At 35.3% G+C, this 26,725-nt stretch overlaps 7 protein-coding genes across 7 annotated transcripts; 1 reads left to right on the top strand and 6 right to left on the bottom strand.

Annotated features, from left to right (window-relative positions):
• Positions 1–6,390: 6,390 nt before the first annotated feature.
• MONOS_12677 (uncharacterized protein) lies at positions 6,391–8,370 on the top strand (the record flags this gene model as incomplete). Its single annotated transcript, XM_067865314.1, has 3 exons — positions 6,391–6,744; positions 6,808–7,470; positions 8,185–8,370. 3 exons carry the CDS (start codon positions 6,391–6,393, stop codon positions 8,368–8,370), a joined length of 1,203 nt encoding a protein of 400 aa, XP_067725082.1.
• A 5,019-nt stretch (positions 8,371–13,389) lies between these two features.
• MONOS_12678 (uncharacterized protein) lies at positions 13,390–13,710 on the bottom strand (the record flags this gene model as incomplete). Its single annotated transcript, XM_067865315.1, has 1 exon — positions 13,390–13,710. The coding sequence occupies one exon, from the start codon at positions 13,708–13,710 to the stop codon at positions 13,390–13,392; it is 321 nt and encodes a 106-aa protein (XP_067725081.1).
• Positions 13,711–13,944: 234 nt separating this feature from the next.
• On the bottom strand, positions 13,945–14,298 carry MONOS_12679 (uncharacterized protein; the record flags this gene model as incomplete). Its single annotated transcript, XM_067865316.1, has 1 exon — positions 13,945–14,298. The coding sequence occupies one exon, from the start codon at positions 14,296–14,298 to the stop codon at positions 13,945–13,947; it is 354 nt and encodes a 117-aa protein (XP_067725080.1).
• Positions 14,299–14,395: 97 nt separating this feature from the next.
• MONOS_12680 (uncharacterized protein) lies at positions 14,396–15,270 on the bottom strand (the record flags this gene model as incomplete). The annotated part of the gene is made up of 2 exons (XM_067865318.1): positions 14,396–14,980; positions 15,031–15,270. 2 exons carry the CDS (start codon positions 15,268–15,270, stop codon positions 14,396–14,398), a joined length of 825 nt encoding a protein of 274 aa, XP_067725079.1.
• A 44-nt stretch (positions 15,271–15,314) lies between these two features.
• On the bottom strand, positions 15,315–15,811 carry MONOS_12681 (uncharacterized protein; the record flags this gene model as incomplete). The annotated part of the gene is made up of 2 exons (XM_067865319.1): positions 15,315–15,603; positions 15,672–15,811. 2 exons carry the CDS (start codon positions 15,809–15,811, stop codon positions 15,315–15,317), a joined length of 429 nt encoding a protein of 142 aa, XP_067725078.1.
• A 96-nt stretch (positions 15,812–15,907) lies between these two features.
• Positions 15,908–16,447, bottom strand: MONOS_12682 (uncharacterized protein; the record flags this gene model as incomplete). The annotated part of the gene is made up of 1 exon (XM_067865320.1): positions 15,908–16,447. One exon carries the CDS (start codon positions 16,445–16,447, stop codon positions 15,908–15,910), a length of 540 nt encoding a protein of 179 aa, XP_067725077.1.
• Positions 16,448–16,628: 181 nt separating this feature from the next.
• Positions 16,629–16,965, bottom strand: MONOS_12683 (uncharacterized protein; the record flags this gene model as incomplete). The annotated part of the gene is made up of 2 exons (XM_067865321.1): positions 16,629–16,859; positions 16,918–16,965. The coding sequence occupies 2 exons, from the start codon at positions 16,963–16,965 to the stop codon at positions 16,629–16,631; spliced, it is 279 nt and encodes a 92-aa protein (XP_067725076.1).
• Between the last annotated feature and the right edge of the window lie 9,760 nt (positions 16,966–26,725).

Here is a 26,725-nt window from a genome sequence, read left to right as displayed (position 1 = left end):
ATTGCGATATACGTTGATATAAGATGCTGTGCTGAACTGTTGGATTCATCATCAAAAGCGAATTCGATTGAAGCAGCGTTTTGTGTAGAGATGTTGACGTTGGGGAGAAAGACGCAGGAATTAGTAAGAGCACGAAGATCGGATTGGAAGAGGCTGAGATATCCTCTTCAAGCACAAAGAAGTATGTGGTTGAGGTGAAGATATTTGTCGGAAGGAGAAAGGAGAGAAAAGGTCACAGCAAGAGATACGACGAGGAAGGAGAAGAGGGAAGAGCGAGCGAAGGAGTATGAATAATGGGAAAAGATGTGCTAGCAAATGAGGATGCAGCTTGTGAGATATGACATCAGAGAGTTGGCGAAGGATAAATGAGCAGGAACAAGACTTAAAGAGACAGATATGATTCAAATGGTGGAAATACAAAATAAACTTTTGATATGGAGGATATCTGCGGAGGTGGGGACCAGGGGGCAAGCGGGGAGCCGCAATGGTGCGCAGAGGAGCAGGTATCTTGATTGACAAATATATGGTTGGTGCGGAAGAAGGTGATGAAGGGGAGGAGGTCGACATCGAGGTCGGGGTCTGTGTGGGAGAAGTAAAACTCGCAGATTGACGTGTTTCAAGCGAAAGAATGCTGAGTGAAGCCGAAGGAAAAGAGGGACTCGTTGATTTGGGCGGGGATGGAGGAGCATCGGAGAAAGAGGTCCTTTCCCATGAACACATGATTCAAGACGAAGCAGAAGTTGAAAATGCCTTCGGACAAGAGCAGCAACGATTTCTCGCAGTTGAGGAACACCATTGCAACTCCGCCCTCAGAAGACTCTTCGCTCACATAACTGGTGAACACATAAACCTCAGAAGCTCAGTCAAAGGCACATCACCTTTCTAAATTAACACAAGAGCTGCTCGGTTGGATGAGTGCACAATGTTGGCATTATTGGAGGAGTGAAAAACGATTATTGTTCTTTGATCTGGAGCAGCCAAGCCAGCCAGAGAAGCGGAGCTATCCAGAGCAGATGGGCAGATAGCCACGAGGGAATTGCTAGGGAGCCAAGAGGTTGAGACTGAGAGGAATTCAAGTTTAGCTGAAGTGGATGCAGAAACGGATATGATAATGATGAAGAGGCGAGGGAGTAGTTTTCGAGAGACGTACGCTCTTCTGCAACATCAACCATTGCATTCGCAAAGCTTTTTTGTTAAGCCCGTATGGAAAAGGAGCGTCGCGACAAAACGATAGGAGCATCAGGTGTGGATATCTGGATGAAGGATAAGAGACGAGGTAGAAATATGGAGAATCAACGGAAAAACGAAAGCAGGAAAATAAAATGAAGATGTTCGTGTGATAGAAGCTTTTTTAGTGTAAAAAACAAAAATTTACATATTTCTATTCAATTTTTATTATTTTCTTTATAATTTTTCAATATCTTTGTTTGATCAATTTAGAAGAATAACTAATTTAAAGAATTTTTTGTTTCTTAACAAAAATAAACAGCAAACCGTTGTATATCTGATAAATATCTTTTTCAACTATTGAATTTTTCGATGTTAATTTTTGAAAATTGTTCATTTTCAATAAATGTTTAAAGATCTTCAATATCAATAAGAAATTTTCTTTGCAACAACATCATAAAACTAATTACTTTATAAGAAATTGATAAATTACGTATAGTTGTAATTATTATCATGTTTTACAAACCAGTGAACTTTTGTTTTTTTCTGTTAATCAAATTTTCGAAATTTTTTGAATAATTTTTTAAGTTTTTTCTTATTTTTGTAATAAAAACAATTGGAAACAAATTAAAATCAACCAAAGATTTATAATATATATATAATTTATCACCATATTTGCGTGATCATCACTTTCTTTTTTCTTTTCAACCACACCCTTAATGAAAAAATATTTTGATCAAACTTCGTAAATTTTTATGATATCAAAAAAAATCACACACTTTAATAAACCCCAGTGTTTTGGAATCTATATGTTCTTCAAAAAACTTCTTATCCAATAAATTTGTTTTCGAATAACAAGTGATAATGTTTATAAGCAATGGACAGATATCGCATAAAATTCCGGACATCGCACAAAATACCGGACAAGATCGATTTCACAATAACTGCAAGAGGAATAATTCTGTCAATTTTCCTCAAAATACACCTCATCAACACAAATTCATTTGATATGCAAAACTTTCAAAATAGCTTCATTTGTGCTCAGAAAAAAATATGCATCGAAATCTCGAAAAAACTCAAAATCCTATTTCTCCCTGATATCAATCATTAATTTTTTCTGAGCACAAACGAAGCTGTTTTGAAAGTTTTGCATATCAAATGAATTTGTGTTGATGAGATGTATATTGAGGAAAATTATCAGAATTTTTCTTCTTGCGGTTATTGAGATATCGATCTTGTCCGGTATTTTTTGCGAAGTCCGGTATTTTATGAGATATCTGTATTATCAAATTGATGGGAAATTGTTTTCGTCATAATTTTTTTCGATGTGTTGATTTTTCTGAGATTGGAAGTCTTTAACTAAAAGTGCTCCAATTTTTTTTTTTTAAAATTAAATTCTGAAAAGCAAAATAAGATAATGGAAAAAACAGAAAAATATTGATTTTATTTTTACAATTGTTTCATCTTTCGAAAAGCTTCCAGAATTCTTAAAAATTTATTTTTTTCGAAAAATTACCGATGTTTGATTAAGACTCGAATTTTAAAAAGGTGGAAAATTCTTCCATATTTGTGTTTCTTTCAATTTTCACTGTATTATTTTACAAAATGTTCTGGCTAAAAAAATAACTCCACTTCATGGTAATATAATCGAAAAATGAAAAAATGAGTGAAGAAATGAACACAAAAATAAATAACATGATTATTCCTGTTCAATAAAGAAAAAGTCTTTTCCACACTTTCTCTCTCTTTTTCTTTCTCATCCTTTTTGTTCACTAATGAACACCCTTTCCATATTCTTCCAACCATTCGGTCCTCTCTATCACTCTCACGCAATATAAACACCAACATGCAACATACATACAGCTGATTGATGCAATCTTGAGACTTCTGTCGAGTGAAGCAATCTCCATCCAATGAACAGTCTTCCAAAGAAGAAGAAGAAGAAATTGATTATGACAAGAAACGAAGAAAACACAACAAAGAAGGAGCAAATTGGTAGAGATGAAACAGCCATCGGAAAAGTTGAATGTTCAGAAGAGGAAGATCACTCAAGAACTGTTTCATCAACAGAAGAGAATGAAGTGAACTGCCTCATCTGCTGGAACATGCAGAACAGAATGTTGGCCATCAAACGCAGCTGATTTCATATGAAGAAATAAGGGAACGAAGACAATTGAGTGGAAGATAAAAGAAGCATCTTCAAATGAAGACGAGGAAAATGAGGTTTGAGCAGTTGAATAAGAATCGCTGAAACACAAATATCTTCTTTCCATCTCATGTTAAATGAAAATCAGTTGATTATTCAGAGTTCATCTTCTTTTCATTGCATTCCTCTTCAATCATCCACTTCATTTGATGTATTTCCATCAATCTCTCTCTTTTCACCTTCTTCTCTTCTTCTCTTCTCTTCTCTCTCGAACATCACCACATATCTCGCATTTCGAATGAACAATGTCACCATTCTTTCATTTGTCTGCCTTTTCTCTTTCAATCTTTCTCTTGTGCTGAAATAGCCCTTTATATTCTGCCTCTGATCAGACCAAACAGACACAAAAACGAAGACAACAGAACAATCAGCGAAGAGTCGGGCTCACAATCGAAGAATGAAGGCCTTTCCTGTAAGAAAGAAGAAGAAGAAGAAGGAAATGAAGAAGATGAGATGATGATGTTGGTGTGGAATAGGAATAGAAATGTATTTTTTCTGAGTGCATTGTTGTTGTCTGGCTGATAGAGACATGCAAATAAGTGTTGCTTATCATTCTCTTTTTCAATTCACTTTTTCTTTCTTCTTCATCTCTCTCATCTCTTCTCATCTTTTTCTTCTTTCTTCATCAAAATTCCCCGTTTGGGCTGATCTTCTTGAGCGTTTGCAGGAATGGCTAATACAAATGTTTTCTTCTTCTTTTCTCTCAAAGCTGATTTCGAAGAATTCTGTGTCTTCTCATTTAAATATCTCAGTCTTTGCTGCTTTGAAAGGTGGAGAATGTTTCATGAAAGACACCTCATCCTTTCTTTCTTTCTTTCTTCTTCGTCCTCATCCGGAACAGCTTCAATTGCATGATTGACAAATATTGCACTTTTAATCCTTTGAACGATGCACCTTTTTCTCTGCCTTTCTCCCTCTCCCTTTTCACTCTATTTGTGCCTCATTTAATCTCCACTTTTTCTCTTCATCTTTCCTTCTTTCTTTTCCTCGACGTCATTCCGTTTTCTTCTTGTCAAGTTCTTCTTTCGTTGCCTTCGCTTCATTTCTTCTCTCTCTCTCTCTCTCTCTCTCTCTCTCTCTCTCTCTCTCTCCAAAAGCATGACTCTCTCCCAGAATTGTTCGGTTCTCGCTCTCTCTTCTCTTTCTTCTTCTTTTATTCTGCTTTTCTTGTTTACATCATTTTTCATTATGTTCCGGTTCATCTCCTCATCTCCTCATCTTCCCTCCTTCCTCTTTCCCTTTTCGAAATGCTCCAATTTTTGATTCCAATTCAAATTTTCTAGAATTCTTTCAAACTTCATTCAATTCTGTACACTTCTCCAGAATAGCGAATCTTACCATCAAAGCATCAAAATGGCTGGTTCCATCAAACAATTCTTGAAAGTGATGAAGAAGAACGATGAATCACTTGAAAAAACTGAATGTGCTCTGAATGTGAATGCCCAGCCAGATTATCAGCTCCAAAGAAAGAGTTTCTTCTTCCAAACGCTCTCAACAAATGAGCCAAGCAAACTGCTTTTTCTCTCTTTCAAGCTCATGTTAAGCATTGTTTGGCTATGCAGCATGCATAACAGATGGCGGAAGACACGAATATCACGCTGAATGCAATCCAAACGAGATTAATTTCCAAACTTCTGAATCTTTTGAAAAAGGATAAAATGGCTTCTTTCCATGGCATTCCTGTTCATGACCAATCTGTATTCATTCAAAGAACATCTTAAAAGAAAAATGAACAAAACAAAAAAAGTCAAACCATCTTTTTGGCCTTGAAATATTTTCCTATTTCCAATGGATTAGTAATTATCAGCCCAGCTGGCTTTTTTGCTCTCCAAAATTGCCTTTCACCACATAAAAAAACAGACAACCAGACAACAAATGGTTGGCAAAGAACATCATCGAAAGCAGAAAATCCTTTATGAAACCGATAATGATGCAACTGAAAGATTATATTATCAAAATGATAAAGTAATGAACTCCTTTTCAAAGACTTATTCAACGCCATGTTTTTGCTGATGGCATTTCTGCAGGATTCGTGCAAAAGGCAAATGCGATTGTTGTTGAGGCCTGCTGAGTGCTTCATTCTGCTCGCTTCCTCCATTCTTCGAACCCCCAATTCCCTTTCCTTTTCCACGAAACCAATCTCCCGATAAAAAATCACACAAAACAAGTCCCACTCAAACGATATGCCAAGTGAAACATATTTCCCTCGAAATGAACAAGTGGTTCAATTCAATCTTTCTGACATTCTGCTCGCTTTTTCTGCATCTTGCTTGAGTTATTTTTCATTCAAAATATAGCAGCCGATGTTGCACCATATGTTTTGCAATATATAACCAAGTTCATATTTCATGTAATTTTCCCCCACAAATTCACTTCTCGCAAGCAATCGATGCAACAGCCACTCACTCCTCCATTTGAAGGTTAAATCCCTGTTCTTCTGCAGTGCTATAACTTGCAAGGATTCATCTGAGGCCGCAGGTCTTAGCACTCAAATACGCTCAGGCTGCTGCAAATCACCAATAAAAAATCATCTGATATAAAATTAGAGGTTAGCCACCCTTATTTATTAAATCAAAAAGGAGAATATTTTTTTCTCTGATTTGCTTGTTTTGAGGCAAAAGTCATTGATGGAAAAAGAGGTTTGGAATCCTGTGTTAATGAACATTTGATTTATTGTTTTTAATTCTTTTGATGCGAATTTCACGCAACAAATTGGAAAAACGAATTTATTTGTTATTTTTGGTTTCATTTTGCATTTGCACAGACAACTTCAAAATTTCAAATTTTACAGAGTTTGCAATATTTTTATAAGTGATGAATGGTTGAATGAACAAATGATGTATTTTTATTTATTTTATAATTTTCAATTTTTTTCAGAGAAACTCTCTCAACTGATGAATTCTGCTGAATCCGAGCAGAAACAAACAATCATTGAAATAAATGAAATGATTGATAGAATGAATAAAAAAGAGTTGAGTTCTATTTTCAATGTTGAAATATTTAACAAAATTCGAAAAATGATTGAAGAAAAGAAACTGACTTTGGAGAATGCAATTCTGTTGCTGAAGCATGTTGGATTTTGGAATGCGTTGAAACATATGCCTATTTATGGATATAGAAAATCTTTATTGAGCAAAAGATTTGAGAAGATGATTATTAAAGAGGAAAAGGAAAAAGAAGAAAAGAATGAAAAGCTTCTAACTGATCTTTACGAGTGCTTATTTTTGCTTGACGACCTGTGTTCTTTGGATCCATATCCAATGTGCGTGCCATGTCTTTTGAAATCTGCGTTGAACAAAGAAGAAGAAGAGGAAACAAAAGCAGAAGCCGAAATGGCTTTTCTGACATTGAGCAACATTCCCAGAATATATGTATGAGCACTTCTTTTTTATTTTTTGGTTTTATTAATTTTTTCCCCCATTCTTTTCACATAGGAAGTGAAAAGAGAACTTTTTTTGAATGAAACCAAAGAGATCATAAAATATCATCAAGAGCATCATAACCTGACCCTTATTGCCTATCAATCAGCTTGGCAGTTTTTGATCTACAGATTGGACAAAGACGAAGGGTTGAAAGAAGTCATTGCAAATGAGCTGCATTTTGCGAGAGAAGCAGGAAGAGAATTGGAAGAGATGATGAAATGTGTGGATTGGAAGAGAGAGAAAGAAGAGGATAGAGAAAAAGAAACGAAAGAAGAGCTTGTTTTGATGAGATGGCTTGAAGTTGAAGACCATTATTTTCACTGTTGCAAATCGAGGAACGAAGAATATATTGGGTTTATCAGAAGTGCTGTGAAATTAATTCAAGCGGCAAAGGATAATTACAGAAAAATATGCAAGGAATGTTTATATTTATTTGAGAAAATAACAATTAAAGGAGCCTTATATGTTGATTTCTTGTTAAAAGGAGGAGCTATTGATGCTGTTTTGGAGGAGATGCTGAGGCCAACGTTGAATATGCATTTAACTGATGAAATCTCTGGATTTTTCTGTTTTATTTTAAAACGAATGAAAGGAAAGACGGATGATGATATGGAAGCAGAGGATGGTGAAAAGGAAGAAGAGGCGAATGATGAAATGGAAGAAGCGAAAAGACAAGTAATCATAATGAAGTTGCTTGAAAAGATGGAAGAAGAAGGATACGAAGACATCTTTATAAGCTTTCATGAGCCTTTTGAGTATTTGCAAAGATAATGACTTTTATATGTAATAATTGAATATTTCTGACTATTTTGGGATTGTTTGAGAAAATGCATTGCATTTTGTAACTCCAGATTTTCATTTTTTTCTTTTTTATGTTCATTTCGCTATTTAGCAAACAACTGAGTTATTTTTTCAATATCTTTTATTCACTTCATCAAAATGAAAAAAAAAAATTATTAAAAATAAATAAATAAAGGATAAACCATTTCGAGAGTGATAAAAATTTTCAGATCAATAAAAGCTAAACAGAAAATTTCAATAAAATGCTTCAAACATTTGTGTGGAGGAAAAAATCCTGTTCTCATGAAATCTATCTTTTTCCTCTTCTTCTTCTTTAACAGATTCTTCCTCTCAAAGATATAATCTGTCAACTCATCTTTCCATCAAATGTTTATCCAATTATCCAAATTTCATTTCAACCACTTCTTCTTCAATAAACCAAAGAAAAAAAAATAATAACATTTTTTTACATATTCGAAAATGTTCTTTTTTTCTGTTAGCCATTCCTCATCTCGGTCGAAGATATAAAAGAAATATGGAAATACCAAGATTCATATGAAATTGATAAAAGAAGAGCAAATAAATATATCAAATGAAAAAATGAATTAGAAGGAGAAGGAAGAAGAGAAGCAGAAGAAGGAGAAGGAGAAGGAGAAGGAGAAGGAGAAGGAGAAGGAGAAGGAGAAGGAGAAGGAGAAGGAGAAGGAGAAGAAGAAGAAGAAGGAGAAGGAGAAGGAGAAGGAGAAGGAGAAGAAGAAGAAGAAGAAAATTGATATAACATCGAGAAGAATTTGAAAAAGAATTTGAAGCAGAAGAAGAAGTTGAAGTAGTAGTAGTATTAGAATTAGTGTTGGAAGAAGAACAAAACATTCCCTAATTTCTTTTCCTCCTTTTGTATGAAAATTAAATAAAAATGAAAGAAAAAAGAAAACAGAAAAAAGAAAAACCAATTTTTGAAAAATATTGTAATTATATGTGGTTTTAGAAAGAAATGAAAGACAAAAGAAGCGAAGACAGACACACATTCAGAAATATCTAATTTCTTCAAAGGCAGATGCCGCTTTCATCAAGAAATTTGTTCGCTTTCCGAAATGAAATAAATCCGATTGAATAAAGCTCACGCAACTAGAATCAAAAATTGCATTGATTCAATGAGATATCAAATGAACTAAATAAAATGAAAAAAGAAAAATTATTCCCTTTTTATTTATGTTTGAAAAAATAATGAACCAAACAACAAAAAATATCCTATGTGTATTTTTCCTCCATTTCATTCGCTTTTCTCTTTTAAATAACAAAACAAAGCTACCATAATTATATAAAAATTCATTTTGAAAATAAATTTTACAACAAACAAACAAACCTCTTTTCACAATTGCAGCATTCAATTTCTTCCTTAGCCAACTTTGTCTGCGCTTGTCCTTCTCAACTAAATTGTGCCATTGCATAATACAATTTCTGTCCATCCACAAAAATACCTGAATAAAGTTACAATAAAAATCATTGCCACATGCGCAAGCAACCTTAACTCTATGAATGAATACCGAATGAGAAATTAATGATAAAAGTACACAACACTTGGCAATCTTTGACAAATCAACCTCTTTTTATACCGGAAGTGTTTTCTCAATGATCATTTCAATTTTTCCATTGCAACCGACAAGTCAGCAATGTCAACATTGCTGCACGCAATACTTTCTGCATATAACAGCACAGAATTTATGAAGAAAGAAGAAATAATACTGGAAGCAGCAATGATAACAGAAAAATGATGGATTTCTGAGGCGTCTGAACGATTGCGCAATCATTTCCATGTGAAATTGCACCCTGGCGCATTCGACAAAAAAAATGCGAAAATGCGTTTTTGGTCTTTTCGAGAAATGGTGCTTTTTTTCAAAAAGAATTCTCGTTGAATAATTCAAATTGAAATTCGGCTTTCTCTTCATTCTGATCAACCGGTAACTGAATTAGCATCTCTGCATTTTCCATATAAATCGCATCCTCTGCACCAGAAACAGGAGAAAAAAATGACTTGTTTGCTTGTTTTCTGAATGAATCTAAGCTGAAGCATGATCTTGTCCGTGTTTCTCTTTCAATCTTCAACAGAAGGAAAACAGCTTCTGAAGCAAATTACACAAATACGTGGTTTATAAATGAACGGAAGTCGGTTGTTGCATTAAAAATGAAAAGACTTAATTATCGAGCATGAACATTGAAGTTTCCCTTCATTGATTTTACGAAAAAAACTTTTCAAAATGCCAGTTTTGCCCTGAAACGCTTATTGTTGTTCTTTAACGTAAGGTTAATTTCTGTTCTGTATTTTTCTGTATGGAAAAGCCAACTCTTTTGTTTCATATTATCTTTCCAATTTCATGATTATCATTTCAAAAACGAACAACAGATTCATGTTCTTATTGTATGAAATCAAAATTAATATATTATCAAAAAATATTTCCAGTTCACAAACACTATTCGTCCTTGCTTCCACTCTGAATCTTCTTAGTTAAAAAAAAAGCTTCAAATTTTTTTTCTTCAACAATTTTGTCTGATTGCTTCTCTTCTCTCTTTGGGAAAACTCCATTTTGTTCCAGAAAATATTTCTATAAAGTACCAAATATATCTTATTCAAAAAGAAAATGAATTTTGAAAAATTCACATCATTCAAATTATCTTTTGGTTCGATCAATAAAAAACAAGAAAAATCGATTTCTAAATTTCACAGCATATCCCAGTGGCTTCTCCATTTTTTTATTTATTTCATCTATTTTTAATAGCAAAAGCAATCAGTGTTGATGCTGATCCTTTTCTTTATGTGAGATTATCAAACATGTTTGATTTATTGCTTAATTTGTTTATTGAAGGGTTGCTTCAACAAATCATGTTATTCAGTTGAAGAGAATGAATGTTTATGCTGATGAAAAATCGAAGGAGAAAGATAAGAATGTGAACCTTGGAAATAAATTTTCCAGTACGTCAATTTTAACCTTCATTTTTTCAAAGGGAACATTGCTTCATTCATTGGCTTTGTTTCGGTAGAATTGTTTTTAGAATTTGAAAATTGCAAAGATGATGAACAGATACGAAAAGACGAAGAATTGAACGAATTGATAGAAGAGAAGGAAAAAAAAGAATTTGGCTCTATTTTCACTACAGGTATGTTTAACAAAATTGATAGCATGGCTGATGAAAAAAGATTGGCTTGGGGAAATAAACTTTTGTTTCTGAAGCATATTGGTTGTTGCAAAGTGAAAAACAAGCCATGCAGTTCCTTTTTTGATTCTTCATTGAATAAAAGAATGGACGCGGTAATAATTGAAGAAGAACAGAAAAAGGAAAAAAAGAACGAAAAGCTTCTAATTGATCCTAGCGAGTGCTTCTTATTGCTTCACAAATATGAAATTCACGAAGAATTTCTTCCAATAAGTGTACTCTTTCTTCTGAAAGTTTCAATGAGGAAAGAGAAAATCGAGGAGGCACACAAAGAAGTTAAAGTGGCTTTACTAGCATTGAGCTGTGTAGGAGAACATGCGGTTTGAAGTTGTTTCTCTTCTATAATTTATTTAATTGTTTTATCATTTGGGTGAATTTTTTAGAAAAGTTCCTTTTGTTTAATTTACAAATATAATAAAATTTTCATATTTTTATCAGTTTTTTGTTCCCACGGATTAAACTTTCCTTAATTGGATATCAAAACCTCAACAATGTTTTTATTTTCATTTTATAGAAGTTTAAAACGTGGGAACAAAAAATTGATGAAAATATGAAAATTTTATTAAATTTGAAAATTAAACAAAAAGAACTTTTCAAAAAAATTAAGACATTTCTTTTTTTGTGAGTTTGTTGAAAGAAAATTTTTTTTGAATGAAATCAAAGAGATTATAATGAATAATCAGGAATAGCACAACCTTTCAAAACTTGCCTATCAGTCTGCATAGCAATTTTTAATTTACAGATGCAACGTGGAAAGACATTTGGAAGGAGAAATTGTGAATGAGCGGCATTCTGTGAGAGAAGCAACTTGAGAATTGATAGAACGCAGTGAGACAGGATTTGCTCCGAAATAATGAGTCTTGATCTTGAATTATGTGTGGTTAGAGTGAAAACATCGCCCTCCCAAATGATGTGGAAAAAATGGCGAGAAAAAATTCAAAACAATAACATTAAAAATTAAGTAAATAAATAATGCTTTGTCCGCTTCACTTCACCACCGACTTCGCCTTTTCGCATTGGTCACGAAGACCAGAGGGCAGGGGACGTTGCCCCTCGGAGCTTTCTCCTGCAGTCAGTGCATGGATCCGGTGAGGCGAGTGTTCTGAAACGGAGCAGAAAGAAAAACCACTCTCGCTTCCACGAGGCGTGGAAAAGAAAACTGCATGTGATGTGCTCTGCCTCCCGCTCTTCTGCTGCATCAGCAGAGCAAATCCACCCAACGCACTTTGAGGGCTAGTCTGACTCTTCTCTTTGCAACTTATACGATAACGATTAAAGGAGAAGGATTATTCTTAAAACTTCTTATTCATTCCATGTTTCTCAATACAGGTTTTGGGTGCCCCAAATCTTTCTAGGCGGTTACTCTTTACTTCTCTCCTTCGCTGTCTCGCCCTTTTTCTTGTCATCTTCTAACAGGCATGTCGCTCTTCCTCGCATCCAGCCGCTTTGAGTCTCTCCATCCGCATTCCTATTATCTCGGAGCAAACCTGTCTCACTGCGTATAAATTAATTCGAAATAGAGCGAATATACGAACGCAAAGAGCAGGTTTCCTCTTCAACAATGAGTCTTGAAAGCCCTTTTGTTGCATTTTTATTCTTATTAAATTTTATATTTATTTATTTATTTATTGGTGATAATCTTAAACCCTCCTGTCTAGCACGTCTTCGTGCGGCGGATGAGTTGAGAGCGTGCGGGTGAAGGTGCGGCACCTTGCTCTTCTCCTTTTCTTTCTCGGCGTGCTTTTGAGACATTCATTTCCGGGAATTCGTTTCTTTTCGGTTCTTTATCCTCTGGCCTAGACTTCTCACATCACACTTCCTCCTGTCTGTGCCCTTCTTTCTTTGTGAGACAGTGTGTTTGCTTCCAGTCAGCCAGCTTACGCTGCTTGGAATTATGAGTGGTGTTCTCCGATGCTAGGGTGGTCGGGATGAGGAGTTCTGTGAACAAGTTTTTTGTCTTTGATTTCTCTCTTCTCAAAGCTAAAAGTCTCATTTCTTTGACCGCTTTCTCCTTCCTCAGATCTTCTTTTCACCCAGCTTGTGAATTCTCTCCTGTGTATTCCTTAATTCCTGATATTGTCTTCTCATCCCTTATACCCTCTCTCTCTCGCTGTCCTTCTCTGACTTGTTTCACTTTCCTGCATGGGGTGCTGGTCCGCTGATTGTCTCCAGGATCCAATTTGTGTCTTGAACCGAAAGCACTGTGTAATACTTCTGGGCTACTCAAGAACCTGGCGCCCATCTCGCAACCGCATTGATTGCTTTCCAATCTGCCTCTTGTTGTCTTGCTTGGTGTGTTATCACAGCGTGTCTTATCGAGTACGCGGTAAATGTGTCGGGTATTCCGTTCTCTCTCAGGACAGCCACTAATTCTTCTTTGATTCTCTGCAAATTAGCAGTTCTTCTCCCTTCTATGTCAAACCACACCTGTTCACACTGAAACGTCGTCTTTGTTAACTCCATCTAACGTTGGAGAGCCACAACTGCTTCGATAAGTGGGTTCGGATGTTTATTTATTATAACTTTGATCACCTCACCTCCCGAAGTCTTGGTTTGTGCTTGTTTGAGGATTGTATTATCTTTAAATATCTTCGCCTCACTTCTCTATCTCTCCAGCTCTGCTGGCCTTAAAGCACCAAATATCATAGTGAGGATGAGGGCTCTCCTTTGGAGTGTTCGCATATCCTTTGCGTCGTAGGTGGTTTCAGCCCATTTCGTGATAATAGTCAAGTCCCTTATCGATTTATATTGCTTGTCCCTTCTCGGATTCTCTCCAACATTAGTGTTAAGAAATATTTCTATATCCATCCCATCAATCGTCTGATTAATCACTTTTCTTGACAGGTTAGTATTTGAAAGCGTTTCAGTGAACTCTGCCATAATCCATTTGGTATCTCTGGATGTGAGGTGGTCGGTGTCATCCATGCTCTCTCTATCCAAGAATTGTTTAAATCTTCGCAGTGCTCTCCACGTATCTCTTTCACTATTCTGATTTTTCAGAATTGCTGCTGCTATGTCCTTTGCTCCAACGTATTCTCCCCAATCTTAAAAGAGGTCCCTTCTTTGATATTCCCCTCTCCAGTCTAATCCTGATGACTTCTTATGGTAGTAATTTCCTTCCTTTCTTTCTCATCTCCTTCATGGTCCGTCCAATGTTTCTTAATAACGAACTAGCACTATCTCGTCTCCTGGCATGTCTTTCTCTCTCTTCCTTCTCACGGAGGATAGTCTCCAAGTACTTCCGCAGGGCACCGGCGCAATCTGTTCTGATATTGTATCTTGTATTCTTGGTGCGACTATTTGCAATATCTCTGCGACTTTCTCCCCCCTCGATGCGTAGTCCGGCTTTTTCGCCATCCGGCTGAGTGCATCCGCTTCCGTGTTCTGTTCTCCCTGGATGTCCTCCGTCTGTATTGTCATGTCCAGGCTATTCAGTTTCTTCTCCAATGCTCTCAGTGTTGGAATGAGCGATGAAGCTCCCCTTTTCTTCTGTATTGTCCGTCTCGTGGACATGTTGTCTGTCTTCAGCCGAATGTGATCTATCTTCTGCTGTTGCAGCCATGCTCACTTTCTCTCTAGTGTCCTCAACACTGCTCTGGATTCCTTCTCGTTAATCGCTAATGCACTCTCCTGGAGTGTCCAACTTCCGTGGACATTGATCTTCTCCTCTTTGTTCTCTTCCAGTATTGTTTACACTGCACCCCAACCCAGCTTTGACGCATATGTTGTTAGTTCTGCTAATCTGTTCATTCTCTTCTGACTCCTTGGTCTGTTCTCTTGCAGGATCATTCTCCAATGTGTTAATTCTCCCAGCATCATTGGGTTGGCGATTACCGCTCCCTTCCAGCCCCCGCGGGCTATTTCCTGCCTCAGCACGTATTGCATGCGCTTCATCCACAAGCTCGCTGGTGGGTGTTGTGACCTCACGAAGTTCAGCCTCCCGAGGGGTGCTGCGAAGTCTCTTGTCTTTTGTCTCCTCCTCTTCTTTGCCGGTGCTATCCAAGTTCGCACATCCTCCAGGAGCAGCACTCTCTTCCTCTCCTGGAGTGTCACTTCCATCTTCTCTTAATTCCAAACCCATCCCAGAAACTCCACGCTCCTTGCGGGTTCCAACTTCAGTTTCTCTTCCGACAGTATCCAGCCCAGATCTCTGAGGAACTGGGCTATCTCCTGTGAGATCAATCTCAATGCATCCCTGTCTGGATGCATGAGGATAATGTCGTCCAGGTATATTACTAGCTTTACCTTCCACTGTTCTCTGATATATGATGCCACCCGTCTCATAATCTTCGTGAATATTCTAGGAGCATCCCTCGTTCCAAATGGCATCCCTACGTAAGCGTAACATTGACTTTGAAAGCTGAAGCACAGATAGGGACTGAATTGCTCGTCCACTTTGACATGTTGGTATGCACTCGATATATCCAAAGTGGTCATCCAATCGTTCTCCTCCAGGAATTCCACCACTGTCTCCTGTGAATCCATCTTGAAATGCTTTCCCCACACTTCCTCGTTTAGCGCCCTGCAATCTAATATCTTTCTCCACTTTCCCGTTCTTCTTTATTAACATGAATGTCGGGTTGAACCACTTCCCCTCCGACTCCTGTATGGGCTTCACCACTCAGTCCTTCAATTCCTCCTCCCAGAGGGATAAATAATTCCTCGTCATCTCCGTAGTTCCCCGAAACTCCTGTTTGTGTTTTCTCTCCTCGAGTGAGATTGGGGACTGGGGGCTTCTCCATCGAGCTCTTATACCACGGCTCACTAGTTTGTCTCCCCCAATCTTCTTCCACTCGCTCATCCTGTTCACTAGTCTCCCTGATAATGGTTCCCTCAGTAATCCAATCGCGATGCTCCTCTTCACTTCTGGTATCCTGCGGCCATACTGCATTTGTTTATTCACTTCTCCTTCGAGAATATCTGCAATAGCTGTCTTCGAGTTCTCCTCCAATGCACTTCCAATTGGGGACTCCATAACAGTCCCAGAAGCTCTCCTAACTATCTTCTCGTTCCTCATATCGCTCATCTGTCCCGTCAATCGGGGATATGCTGAGTTTTCTTCCGTTGTGTCGTATTACGCATCTTCTCTCGATATCTCCATCGCACGACCCTCTGTGGTCTCTCATTCTCTTTTCTTCCTTTGGTCTAACGAGCTCAGAGTCTCTCTGATATTCACGTATTGTTTCGACACTTCCGTCTCTGATCTCATCTCGAAAAGAGCTGCGGTTTCTTGTTGTGTAGTCATTTCGCTGTAATTTGATTCTCTCTCTCCTCTCTCGGTCTCGTGGTAAAGCGCGGCTCTCTCTTCTCTCTCCACTCTCTCTCTCCCCTCTTCCTCCTTACTCCTGCGACCATTTGTTGGCACCAATTGTTGATTCCACAGCTGTCCCTCCTTATGTCCTTGGGGGAGCTGGTGGCAAAGGTCCAGTGATAGTGACTGGCCTCCCAGCGATGGTTGCGACGAACTGAGCTTGGAACTGGGGAATTCTCTTCTTTCCCCTGAAATCTGTGAAGCTCCTTCCGTATCCCCTTCTCTGGAGCTGTCTGTATTCGAATCCCTGGATGCTCCTTCTCGAACTATATCTTTTCGGGGGTCAACTTCTGGCCGTTGCAGCCCCGAAACCTGTTGTGGAGTCGGGAGATGCACCGTATCCTGCTGCATCTCCCTCTGCTTGAAAAAAGCAGGTGCTCTCCACCAACTTCCTCAAATTCTCTGGCACCTCCTTGGACATTCCTCCTTCAAGAAACCCTTTCGCGCTCTCCCAGCTCGACTGTGATATAACCTTCAGTAGATTTTTTCTGCGGATACAGTCGGCAATAAGCGCATAGGCGCAAAAGAGTCCTCACAATTGTTCTTTTACCTCCTCAGACTGGTGAGTTCTCTTCAGCTCCTTTGCTGTTAGGGCTGAGATCGCTTTCGCTGCTTCAAAGCCCGATTCAAGAGCTGGCTGGAGGAGTTTGATTTCCTGGCTCTCTTCCGGTGAGTCTCTTCTCCCCTTTGTTGTAATGGCTGTTCTGGCTGGTGCTATCCAACTTGTTTCCGTGTGTCCTGTGAAAAATTCCTTCTCGCTCTTCTGAATATATGCATTTCATATGACATCGCTCGTTCGTATCGAGCCAGCTTTTCAAAACTCTATGAACTTCCTCAACTCGCTCGCCTGTCTCCGAGGAGTCAGCCATTCCATGGGAAAAATTCTGGCAAAATTTTATGTTCTTTCCTTCTTTTCACACAGCTCTTTCTCTTCCGAAGCCCAATCACTGTCATCTTCGTCCTCCAGTCTTTTCATTCGTCCATATGTGCGACGTCCTCTCTCATGCTTTCCTTGTGTACCCCTCGCGATCACTTCAAAAAAATTTGCATCCGATTCGAACTCGCTCGATCTCTATCTGCCTCTTCTTTGTCGCTCTTTCTTCTCTTTTTTCATTGGTATCATCTTCGCAACTCCGGACTGCATTGGCCATGTCTGGCTCCTTGCTAATTCTTCCATCATATTTTCCACTCTCATCAGTCTCAACGCAAGATCAAAATCATTTCCCTCTCCATCTCTGTTTGATAATAAGACATGTTCATTCTCCATTTTTTAAATGCGGACAATAATGTCAAAGAAAATGTGAATATTGGAAAAGTTTGATCCTTAACCACCCATAAAATGAATCCTATACTTAATAGTGAGGAGCAAACATGCTCCTTGAATTTATTTATTAACTCTATTGCGAATTGAAATGAAAAATGTCAGAAAATGAGGAGTTGTTTTTATTTATTATTGCAACCAGACTGTTTGACTGAAATGATGAGGAGGAAGTTCTCAAATTAAAAGTATTACTACGAAATGCGAAAATAAATAGTTATGAATTTCAACTCCATTTTCTCATGGAAGAAGTTTTGTTTTATTGATTTCATAAATTCCGAGTGTCCAATATTCCATGTTTTCGTTTTGGAAATATTTGTTCACCATGTGGGGAAAAATGCTGACTTTCAAACTTTTTTTGCACTTGGCATTGAAAAGTTGCTTCGCACATATTTTTATATCGCTTTATCATATTTCAAAAAAAAACTGATTTTCACATCCTAAACAGGCATTGTTGAAATAGAAACATAAAGTTTACCAACATTTCACGAATATCAAAAAATGGACCCATTTTTATTGTGTTTTTTGATATAAAAAAGTCAATGAAAAGTGCATAATTTTTTAATGAAAATGATTGAAGCAAAATATTTTGCTCCATGTTAACAAGTCTGATGCTTTAAAAGTACAATTCTGCTTATGATGGTGAAAGAATTCAAATATTATTATAATAATTTCTTTAATTAGTTTTCCAAATCCTTTCCTTCATTCCTTCCTTTTTCAAGTGTTTCATAGTCTGATTCGCAAATCATCCTTTCCATCAGTTGTTTCTCCATCAAATGCATCGATTTCCGGTTCTTCTGAAAAATGTGAAACTTATGTATTTTCTTCAATTTCATCTTTCTCATTGAATAATATCCTTGTTTCTCGTCTGAAAATATCATCTCCAATTCCCTTCCCAATCCCTTCACCCTGGGTGCTTTTCGTATGAATTCGCTCTCCCAACTTTATGGTCACTTTGAACAACGAGATATCCCGCTTTCATTCATTTTCATTCATTTCCGCTTTTTTCCCTGAAAGAAACACAAAAACAGTCAACAGACATAATTTCAGATATACATATATATATTAATACCATCGTTAAAAAACCCGGGAATTTTTCAAAAACCCGGACTTCATGAAAAAACAGTTCACGATTATCACGTCAAAAAGTATTTTCAATAATTGTATTATTTCTCGTTGAATATTAATATTAATGCAATATCAAAAAAACAAATCACATTTAATTGCTATTGAATATACATCGACAAAAAAATTCTATTTTGAAATATGTTTATTTCTCAAAAAGAAAAAAAAATAAGCATTCTCCAATTGTCATATTTTTCATTTTCACAATTTTTTGACACTTTTATGATTCCTTTTTAAGAAGCCTAAACTAAAAATCATAATTAATACTCACTTTCATAAAAAATTGATCAAAAATCAAATCCATATTAATGGCTGTTACAAAAGAATTGTCGTTACCAGAACTAAGAAAAAAGTTGGCAACCTCCGAAATAAGAAGGTTAAAAACAACATCCCAAAAAATATTTGAACTGCGTAAGGATCATATAATAACAAGAAAAGTGGCTGTTGATTCTGGCACAATATCAAATGGCTCATGGTACAGAGGAATAGCGGCAGAGAAGCAGAAAAGGAAGGCGGGAGTCAACGGAAGACCTCCGATAATTACGCCAGATTTAATAGAAAAAATCGAAAACCAAGTTATTTTTCGTCTCTCAAAAGGTGAAACAATAAGAGTTAAAGACGTGCACAAAATGGTTTATGTTTAATTTCTATTATAAAAATTAATTTTTTTAAATATTTTTAGATTGTGGAGCATTTGGAACAATTTTCAAAAGACGAAGAAGCGAAAAAAATACCAAGTTTAACAGCCGCATACTATGTTATTCAAAAAAGTTCTATATTGAAGTCAGCTGTTTCAAAGCAATTGGACACTGCAAAAATATCTTCCCAATCTTCTGATTCCGTCAGAAAGTGGTTTGATGAACTTTCGCAGATTGTGAATGAGAAAGAAATAGTCCCATCAGGTATCTTTAATTTTGATGAAACTTCACTTCATCTGGGTGCGGATTCTTGAAAACTTGTGGTATGTCTGCAAAACCAGAAACCTCCTTCGACTCCTTCTTCGAAAAAGACTTCTAACACAACATTGTGCTTATGTGCATGCGCAGATGGCTCATGTTTGTCATCTTTTCTTCTTTGGCCTGCGAAAAAAATTCCAGTGGAATTTCGTATGCTTTCATCGTTCAACATAAATTATATCTTCACATCTTCAGGATGGATCACTTCAAAAATCTTCGTAAAAATTATGCTTGATTATTGGCTTGATAATATTGAAAAAAAGATGAAATATGGAGGAATGAAATTTGCATTGTTCCTGATGGATAACCATTCTTCTCTCAACAGCGAAGCTGTTGAAATGGTTGCAAAAAAGAAAAACATCATCATAAAAAAGTTTCCACCGAATTTAACTCATCTTCTGCAACCGTGCGATAATTCAATTTTTGCACGATTCAAGAAAACATATAATAATAGCTTTAAAGCTCCAACTGATCATTCTTCTGCAGCGTTTCGCTCAGCCATCTTCGATATTCTTCCAGAAGCTCTTTCTGCTTCGGTCGCACCTTCAAATATTAAGCGTGCATTCAGGCAGACGGGCGTTTGGCCGGTCAAAGCTGCTCCGGTTCTTGAAAGAATAAGTGGAACACCTGAAAAGGAAGCATCATTGAATGACAATGAGAATAAAGAGCAGCTGTTTGGTAAATTTTCTCCAAAGAAAAAGAAAATTGAAGATGAAAAAAAAAGATATTGTGAAAATGAACCTATTCAAAAGATGAAAGAAATCAACTGTGCTTCCATTCTTCGAAAAGAAAAAAAGAAACAATCGAGAGAAGATTTATTGGATTTGAAAAGAAAAGAAAAGAAAGAAGAGAAAATGGAGAAAAGAAAAGAAAACAGTTGCAGGAGAAATAGCAACAAAATGAAATGGAAAAGAAAATGCATGAGGATTGATTATGACGACGACGCATATAATCAAAGAAAGATATCGAAGATATAACGAAAATTCTTCAGACAATTGTTCATTGGTTTGAACGACAAATAAATGCAACTCAATCAAATCCTTGAAAAGTGCATTTATCATGAAAAATATATTTTTTTATTCGTTATTCATATAACAATTGTTTTCTCATTTCAGAAAAGTCCAATAAAATAGAAATAATTGAAGTTTATTAATTCGTATTAATGTTTGAGGCATAGAGTTTTGAATATAAGCAATTTTATTTGCGAACAAACACAAGTGGCATGGAAATATAAGAAACAAACAACAAATTCTAACTTTCAATTATACAAAGCCAAAAAGCAGTTAGAATTTCTTCTATGATTAAAACATATAACTCAATAAATATTGAAAGAACAAATATGATTTTAATTGATGTATGAATCATACCTGCTTTTATATTAGTTTATATTGCGGAAATCATAGAGGAATACTTGTTTTGAATAAGTTTAAATGCAAATTTAAAAAAAAGGCTTCTCCGGGTTTTTGAAAAATTCCCGGGTTTTTTAACGATGGTACCAAACTGCCCTGCGACTGTTTTTTGCCAAACAGCTTCATTTCCACAGCCATCATCATTACAAAAATCAATCTCATCGTTTCAGTCTCAGAATGGTTGAAATGCAGCGTGGAATGCATCTCCACAAAACACATTGCATATCTCACTGGAGGGTCTTCTCAACCCGTACACATTGTGACGGATGTTCAGAGGTGTTTTTTCTGTTTTTGGCATGATCATCTCCTTTAATAACATTCTCAACCATTCAAAGTCGTATTAGATGTTTATCTCACCAACACTATGCACATGAGGGATGTGGGGCAGAGAAGAGATGGAAGAGGATTATTTGTAGCAGGGGTGGGAGTTGAGTTGTTTTTTGAATGTTAATGATTTGAGAGGGGTTTTTGAATGAACGATATTTGGAAACAAATGATGGTGAAAGATTGGATAAGATTGGAGCTGATTGGAGAAATGGATTTGAAAGAAAAGAAAAAGAGGGAAAAGTGGATGAGAGGAGGAAAATAGTGAAATGTTCGATGGTAAAAAAAGTAATCTGTTTTTTAGATGTGAGAACTGATATACAGGAGCTTATTGAAAAGATAGAAGATGATTGGCCTCTCTTCGGTAAAGATTTTCTGTGAATGAAGAAGTGCAGGAATAAAATGAATGGAATATGGATGCAATAACACAAGTTTTTTTTTTTTTTTTTTTTTTTTTTTTTTTTTTTTTTTTTTTTTCGAAAAACTTTTTATTTAAAATTATAAACCAGGAATCTTTATAATAATTCTGAAAAGGAGTCAAATATGAATTCAGGTTTCGTATTTCCTTGTAGGTTTCATGTCAGTTGTGGGTTTCAGCAAAATGAGTGTTCACAATTTCTTTCTTTCAAAATAATATCAATTCTGGTTTCAAGCATGATTTTTTGTTGATGTTTCAGAAAAAATGTTTTCGCAAAAGAGAAAATCCATTTTTCTGGAAGATTCAAAAATGAAAAAAAAAACATGACATTCAAATTTTGACAACGCAGAAATTCAAAAAAATGAAGTCAACAAAAAAGACAATGAATCAACAACAAACAAAATAAGAATCAATTCTTTCAATCAGAAAACAAAAATAATCTGTTCCTTCAATCTTGCAATAGCGAAATCCGATAAAACAATCTTCGTATCCTTCTTCCTCCAATATTTCAAACAATTTTCTTTTATCCGCTTTTCGTTTTGTCTCATCTATTTCATTGCTTGTCTTTCTCATCAATCGAATTCGCAGATCTCTGAAAAATGACAAGCATTTATCTATTTGGGATGCTTTCACATTTGACTGTTCCATTTCCTTCAAAATGGAACCAATGGCTCTTCCTTTCAGCAAACCTTCAACTCTGAAAACGTTGTTTCACGCTGCAAGTGAAAGGATTCCAATACACCAATCTCCAATCTTTCTAACGCTAGCCTTTGATGCTTGAAATACCTGAACGATTAAGCCCACCACACCAACAAAGTCTTCCCTCCACATTTTGCAGGATGAAAAATAAGACCCCAATGTTCCAATCTATCTCATCAAAAGCAACTCTTCCTTGCCTTCAATTCTTCTCTTTTCATCCTCTTTTTCTTTTCTTTTCCAATCCACCATTCTTTCCAGCTCTTCCAATTCTCTTCTTGCCTCTCTCACAAAATGAAGCTCGTTCACAACAATTTCTTCCAGATTTTCATCGTAGAATATTCTTTTCATCAGAAATTGCCAAATGGACTGGTATGCCAGTCGTGAAAGATTGTGATGCTCCAGGTATCTCTTGATGACTTCCACAATCTCATTCACAAACTTCTCTTTTTTATAATACTATCAACAAAAATAATGAGAATATGAAAACAAAGAAGCTCACACTTCAAAGAAACAAATATCACTCAAGCAAAGCAAAGCCTTTTCCACTTCTTTTCGGGCCTTCTCATTTTCCTCCTTGCTCAAAGCAACCTGCAGGAGACGGCGAACGCAGATAGGAAATATTTCTTCAGGAATTGCAAAATCGTAATAAAAAGAAGAAAGATAACATTCGCAAAGATCAGCCTGAAGTTTTTCATTCTTTTCTTCTTTTTTCTATTCTTCTTCGGCTATCATCTTTTCAAATCTGTCACACAACTTCGAAAGTGAAAAGCTTTTATTTCCCCAATCTTTCTCCGTGTTGCTGAATCCAACAGCCTTCATCACAAAAACAACATCCTCCAATCGCAATTTCTGTTCTTCAATCATTTCGCTGATTTCATCAAAAAGATTTCTTGTGAAAAATAAATCATGCTCTTCAGCTGTCATTTCATCAATCAATTCATTGATTTCGCCGATTTTCTGAATTTGTTCTTCAACCGAGCAATTATTCAACTGAAAAAATAATTCTTGATGCAATTGAAAACCAACAAATTTGATAAATGCATTAATCTCTCAAAAAATCGGCAAAGGACAAGTGGATCAAACCCCAAAGCCTTTCTGCAAAACCATTCTCGCAAGTTGTCTTCGTTGAATTTGTACAATAAAAAACAAATCAATATTTATCCAAAGCGAAATATTTTTCATTGAGAAAAAAATGGAAGAATGATTCACAAGCAATAAATATTGAAATACACTTGATGTGCTTCTGTTTGCATATGTCTTCCAAATTCGACACTTCAAAAGCAAAAGTTTCTTTGTCACACTAATGCTGTTATGGTATGAATGTGATCAAAAAAAATTTTTTTTTTTTTTAATGAATATTATTGACAATGTTGAGCACAAGCACAGTTTTATTTCATTTTAAAGACTTTTATTGAAAACAAACATTGGTTTTCTTGAATTCCATTTTTTTAAATCTTATTCTTTTCTTTCAAGTTGTTGATCCGCTTTTTTGATTTGAATAATCTTTTTGCTTGTGTCAAAGATTTTGTGATATGAAACAGAAAACGAAAGAAGCACTTCCAAAATAATCGAATTAATTCGAATGTTAAAAAAAATAAATTGGTTCATATATAAAAATTGCAGAGGGAATAAGTGCGAACAACACAAAGGATCAGTAACAAAAATGAACAAAAGTGCACCAGCACATTTATTGCCAATAAATTGTATCATTAATTCCTTCTCTCATTTGTGAGATTCCAAGATTTATTATCAAATGTTAACGTTTTAATCCATAATTTCATCTTTGAAAATTCTTTCAGTAAACAATAATTGCTCTGGTGGCAAATGCTGCTTCAATGAATAGTGGTGCACAAAAGAAACTGAAAACCAAATTTAATCCTAACTGTTTTCTTCTCATCATTTTTTTTCATCGTTCTCTTCAAAGTCATTCTCCCCACCAATTGGACTTTCCTCAGAATTGAAAAAAAGCGGAAGACTGCTGAAAAATATTATTTCTTTCTTTTTTATGATTCATAGCAATCTTTGGTTATATGTCCTATTATATCAATATTTCATGTGTGGCTTTCTTCTTGGACAATGCAAGATGTCACTAAAGAATGCATAATACAGAATTTCATCCAGTCACTCTCCTTGAAACCATATGCTGCAAAAAAAACCAGACAATAGGATAAACAATACATAAAATCAAACAGTGGAATGTCAGATTATTCAACAAAATTTTGCAGAATCCAAAGATAATAAGCAATTTTGTTATAAGATTCCATTATATTGAAGAAATATTCACATTCAACTCAGCAGATTCATGTGGAAGGACTACGCTAAAAAGTCATGCCTCTTGGCATTGTCGATGTATCGAACCTGATAATACAAACAATGAATTACCCGATAGCGGAAATAAAATGAAAATGGAATGTTACAGTTATCCATTTTTTCCACAACCTGTTGTTTTTGCATCATTATCAAGATGACTTGAAAAAGATTTTTCCAGAAATCTTTGCATATCTCAAAGACTTTTTGTTTTCGATCAACAAGAAGAACTGCAACTTCATCCTCAGTGCCCAGATTAGCCATCTGTGGTTTGAAGTGGATACAATTCGTTTCGGTGAGAAAAACAGAGGAAAGAAGAAAGATCCTATTGGAGCTGTTCAACCTATTAAAAGCAAAATTCGTCCAGACTGAAACAAATAAAATTTGAAAATTTTTCATTGTTCATTCTTATCACACAATGCTTTGAACTTTCTCCAACAAGACACATCTTTACATCTTTATTCAAACTTATAATTGTTTCAGAAAAGAGAATCAATAAGCGGATGAAACTCTTCGATGAGACTGAATGTGGAAGTCCTCCAACAAATAAAAAACACTGTAATGGAGATTGAGAAAAAATGCAGTATTGAAACAAACTCTTTTTTTCAATAAAAAAGTAATGTTAATAGAGAAAGCATAGGAATGTGCATTGTGAAAGACCTTCTGATAGAACAGAATGACAGAAAATTGGTTAAATAGATTTAACTTCTCGCTCAAGATTCTCTTTTTTAAATTACAGAGAATGAAATGAAGAATAACTTTCCCTGAAGACCTCAGCTCCTGTTCTTTCAAAAAAGCAAAGAAAGCACCTGCTTCTTTACTGATGCAACTTGGAAGTTATGTTTGATGGAAACTCATGGAATGTGGAAATTAATCTTCGTTCAACATTCAGAAAAATATGGATATTGAACAAGAGACTGAAAACAGTTCTGAAATCAGTTTATATAGGGCGCATATTTTATCTTCACCTCAAAATTTTATCTCAACCCTATTTTTTTGAAACTTATTTTTGCTTTTTTGATTTGTGAAAAGGCTAAAAACAAAGATAAAATTAATAGACTTCTTGATATTTATGTTTTTCAGAATTCTGTTGAAAAATTTTTTGAGATTTTTATGTTCAAAAAAATATTCAAAATTTTTATTATTTTAGGACCCAGATCAAAATCTTGCTGGCTGTGAAGCTATTGTTTTGTACTAAACGTTAGAAGCCACAACATCATAATTCTTCATTCATATATTATTATTTATACTTGTTTTTGACTTTTTCAATTTAATTTTTGACCTTTTTTTCTCATATCACTGTTTTTGCTTAAAACACGATTTTGTATATAAACAAGTGTTTATGTCAAATTTTTTAAATATGAATAAATATATAAAGTCTCATTTATCGTTTATTTGTATTAAGCATTGAAATGAAAAGGAACTTTTCAAGAATTTTAACTGAAAAGCAAATATATATGATTTTTTTGTTATTCAAATTACCATCGTTCAGAAACCAGGGAATTTTTCAAAAACCCGGACTTTTTATTAAAATTCATATATCTCGACAAGTCTCAAAAATTAAATTATAATAATTCACACATTCATACATCAGTATATAACACATCTAACCATATTGAAATTTTTATTTGTTGTGTTGTATTTATGGAGAAATAAATAATTATTATTTTTGATAATCTGACTTTTAATGAATTTTTCTATTTTAATAATACGATTCAGTTCATCTTTTACACATGTAACTTATTTTTTCTTTGTTGTAAACTGTTCTGGTTATTTTTCATTTTCGACAATTTGCTCGTTAAGACGGAATGAAAATCAATCATTTTTGAAAAATCATTATCAATGGGATAACTAAAAAAATATTTTTTGCAAAACACAAAAACATCCAAGTGGATTTAACGTATACACCAATAAATATGATAGTTATATAAAATGACTACATAGTTGATATTTTTAATAATTCGATATTCATTTCATTGAATACAATTTTGAAATAATTTCAATGAAAATGATAATTATAAAAAATCAGTTATGAAAACTAATAGCATTATTGAAATGAATATAAAATCATTT

Source organism: Monocercomonoides exilis (genome assembly GCF_001643675.1).
Source record: "Monocercomonoides exilis strain PA203 chromosome Unknown scaffold30-1206723, whole genome shotgun sequence".
In the NCBI taxonomy this organism is placed as follows: domain Eukaryota; phylum Preaxostyla; order Oxymonadida; family Polymastigidae; genus Monocercomonoides; species Monocercomonoides exilis.
Note: the sequence above shows the minus strand (reverse complement) of the source record. Positions and strands in the feature narration are given on the sequence as shown.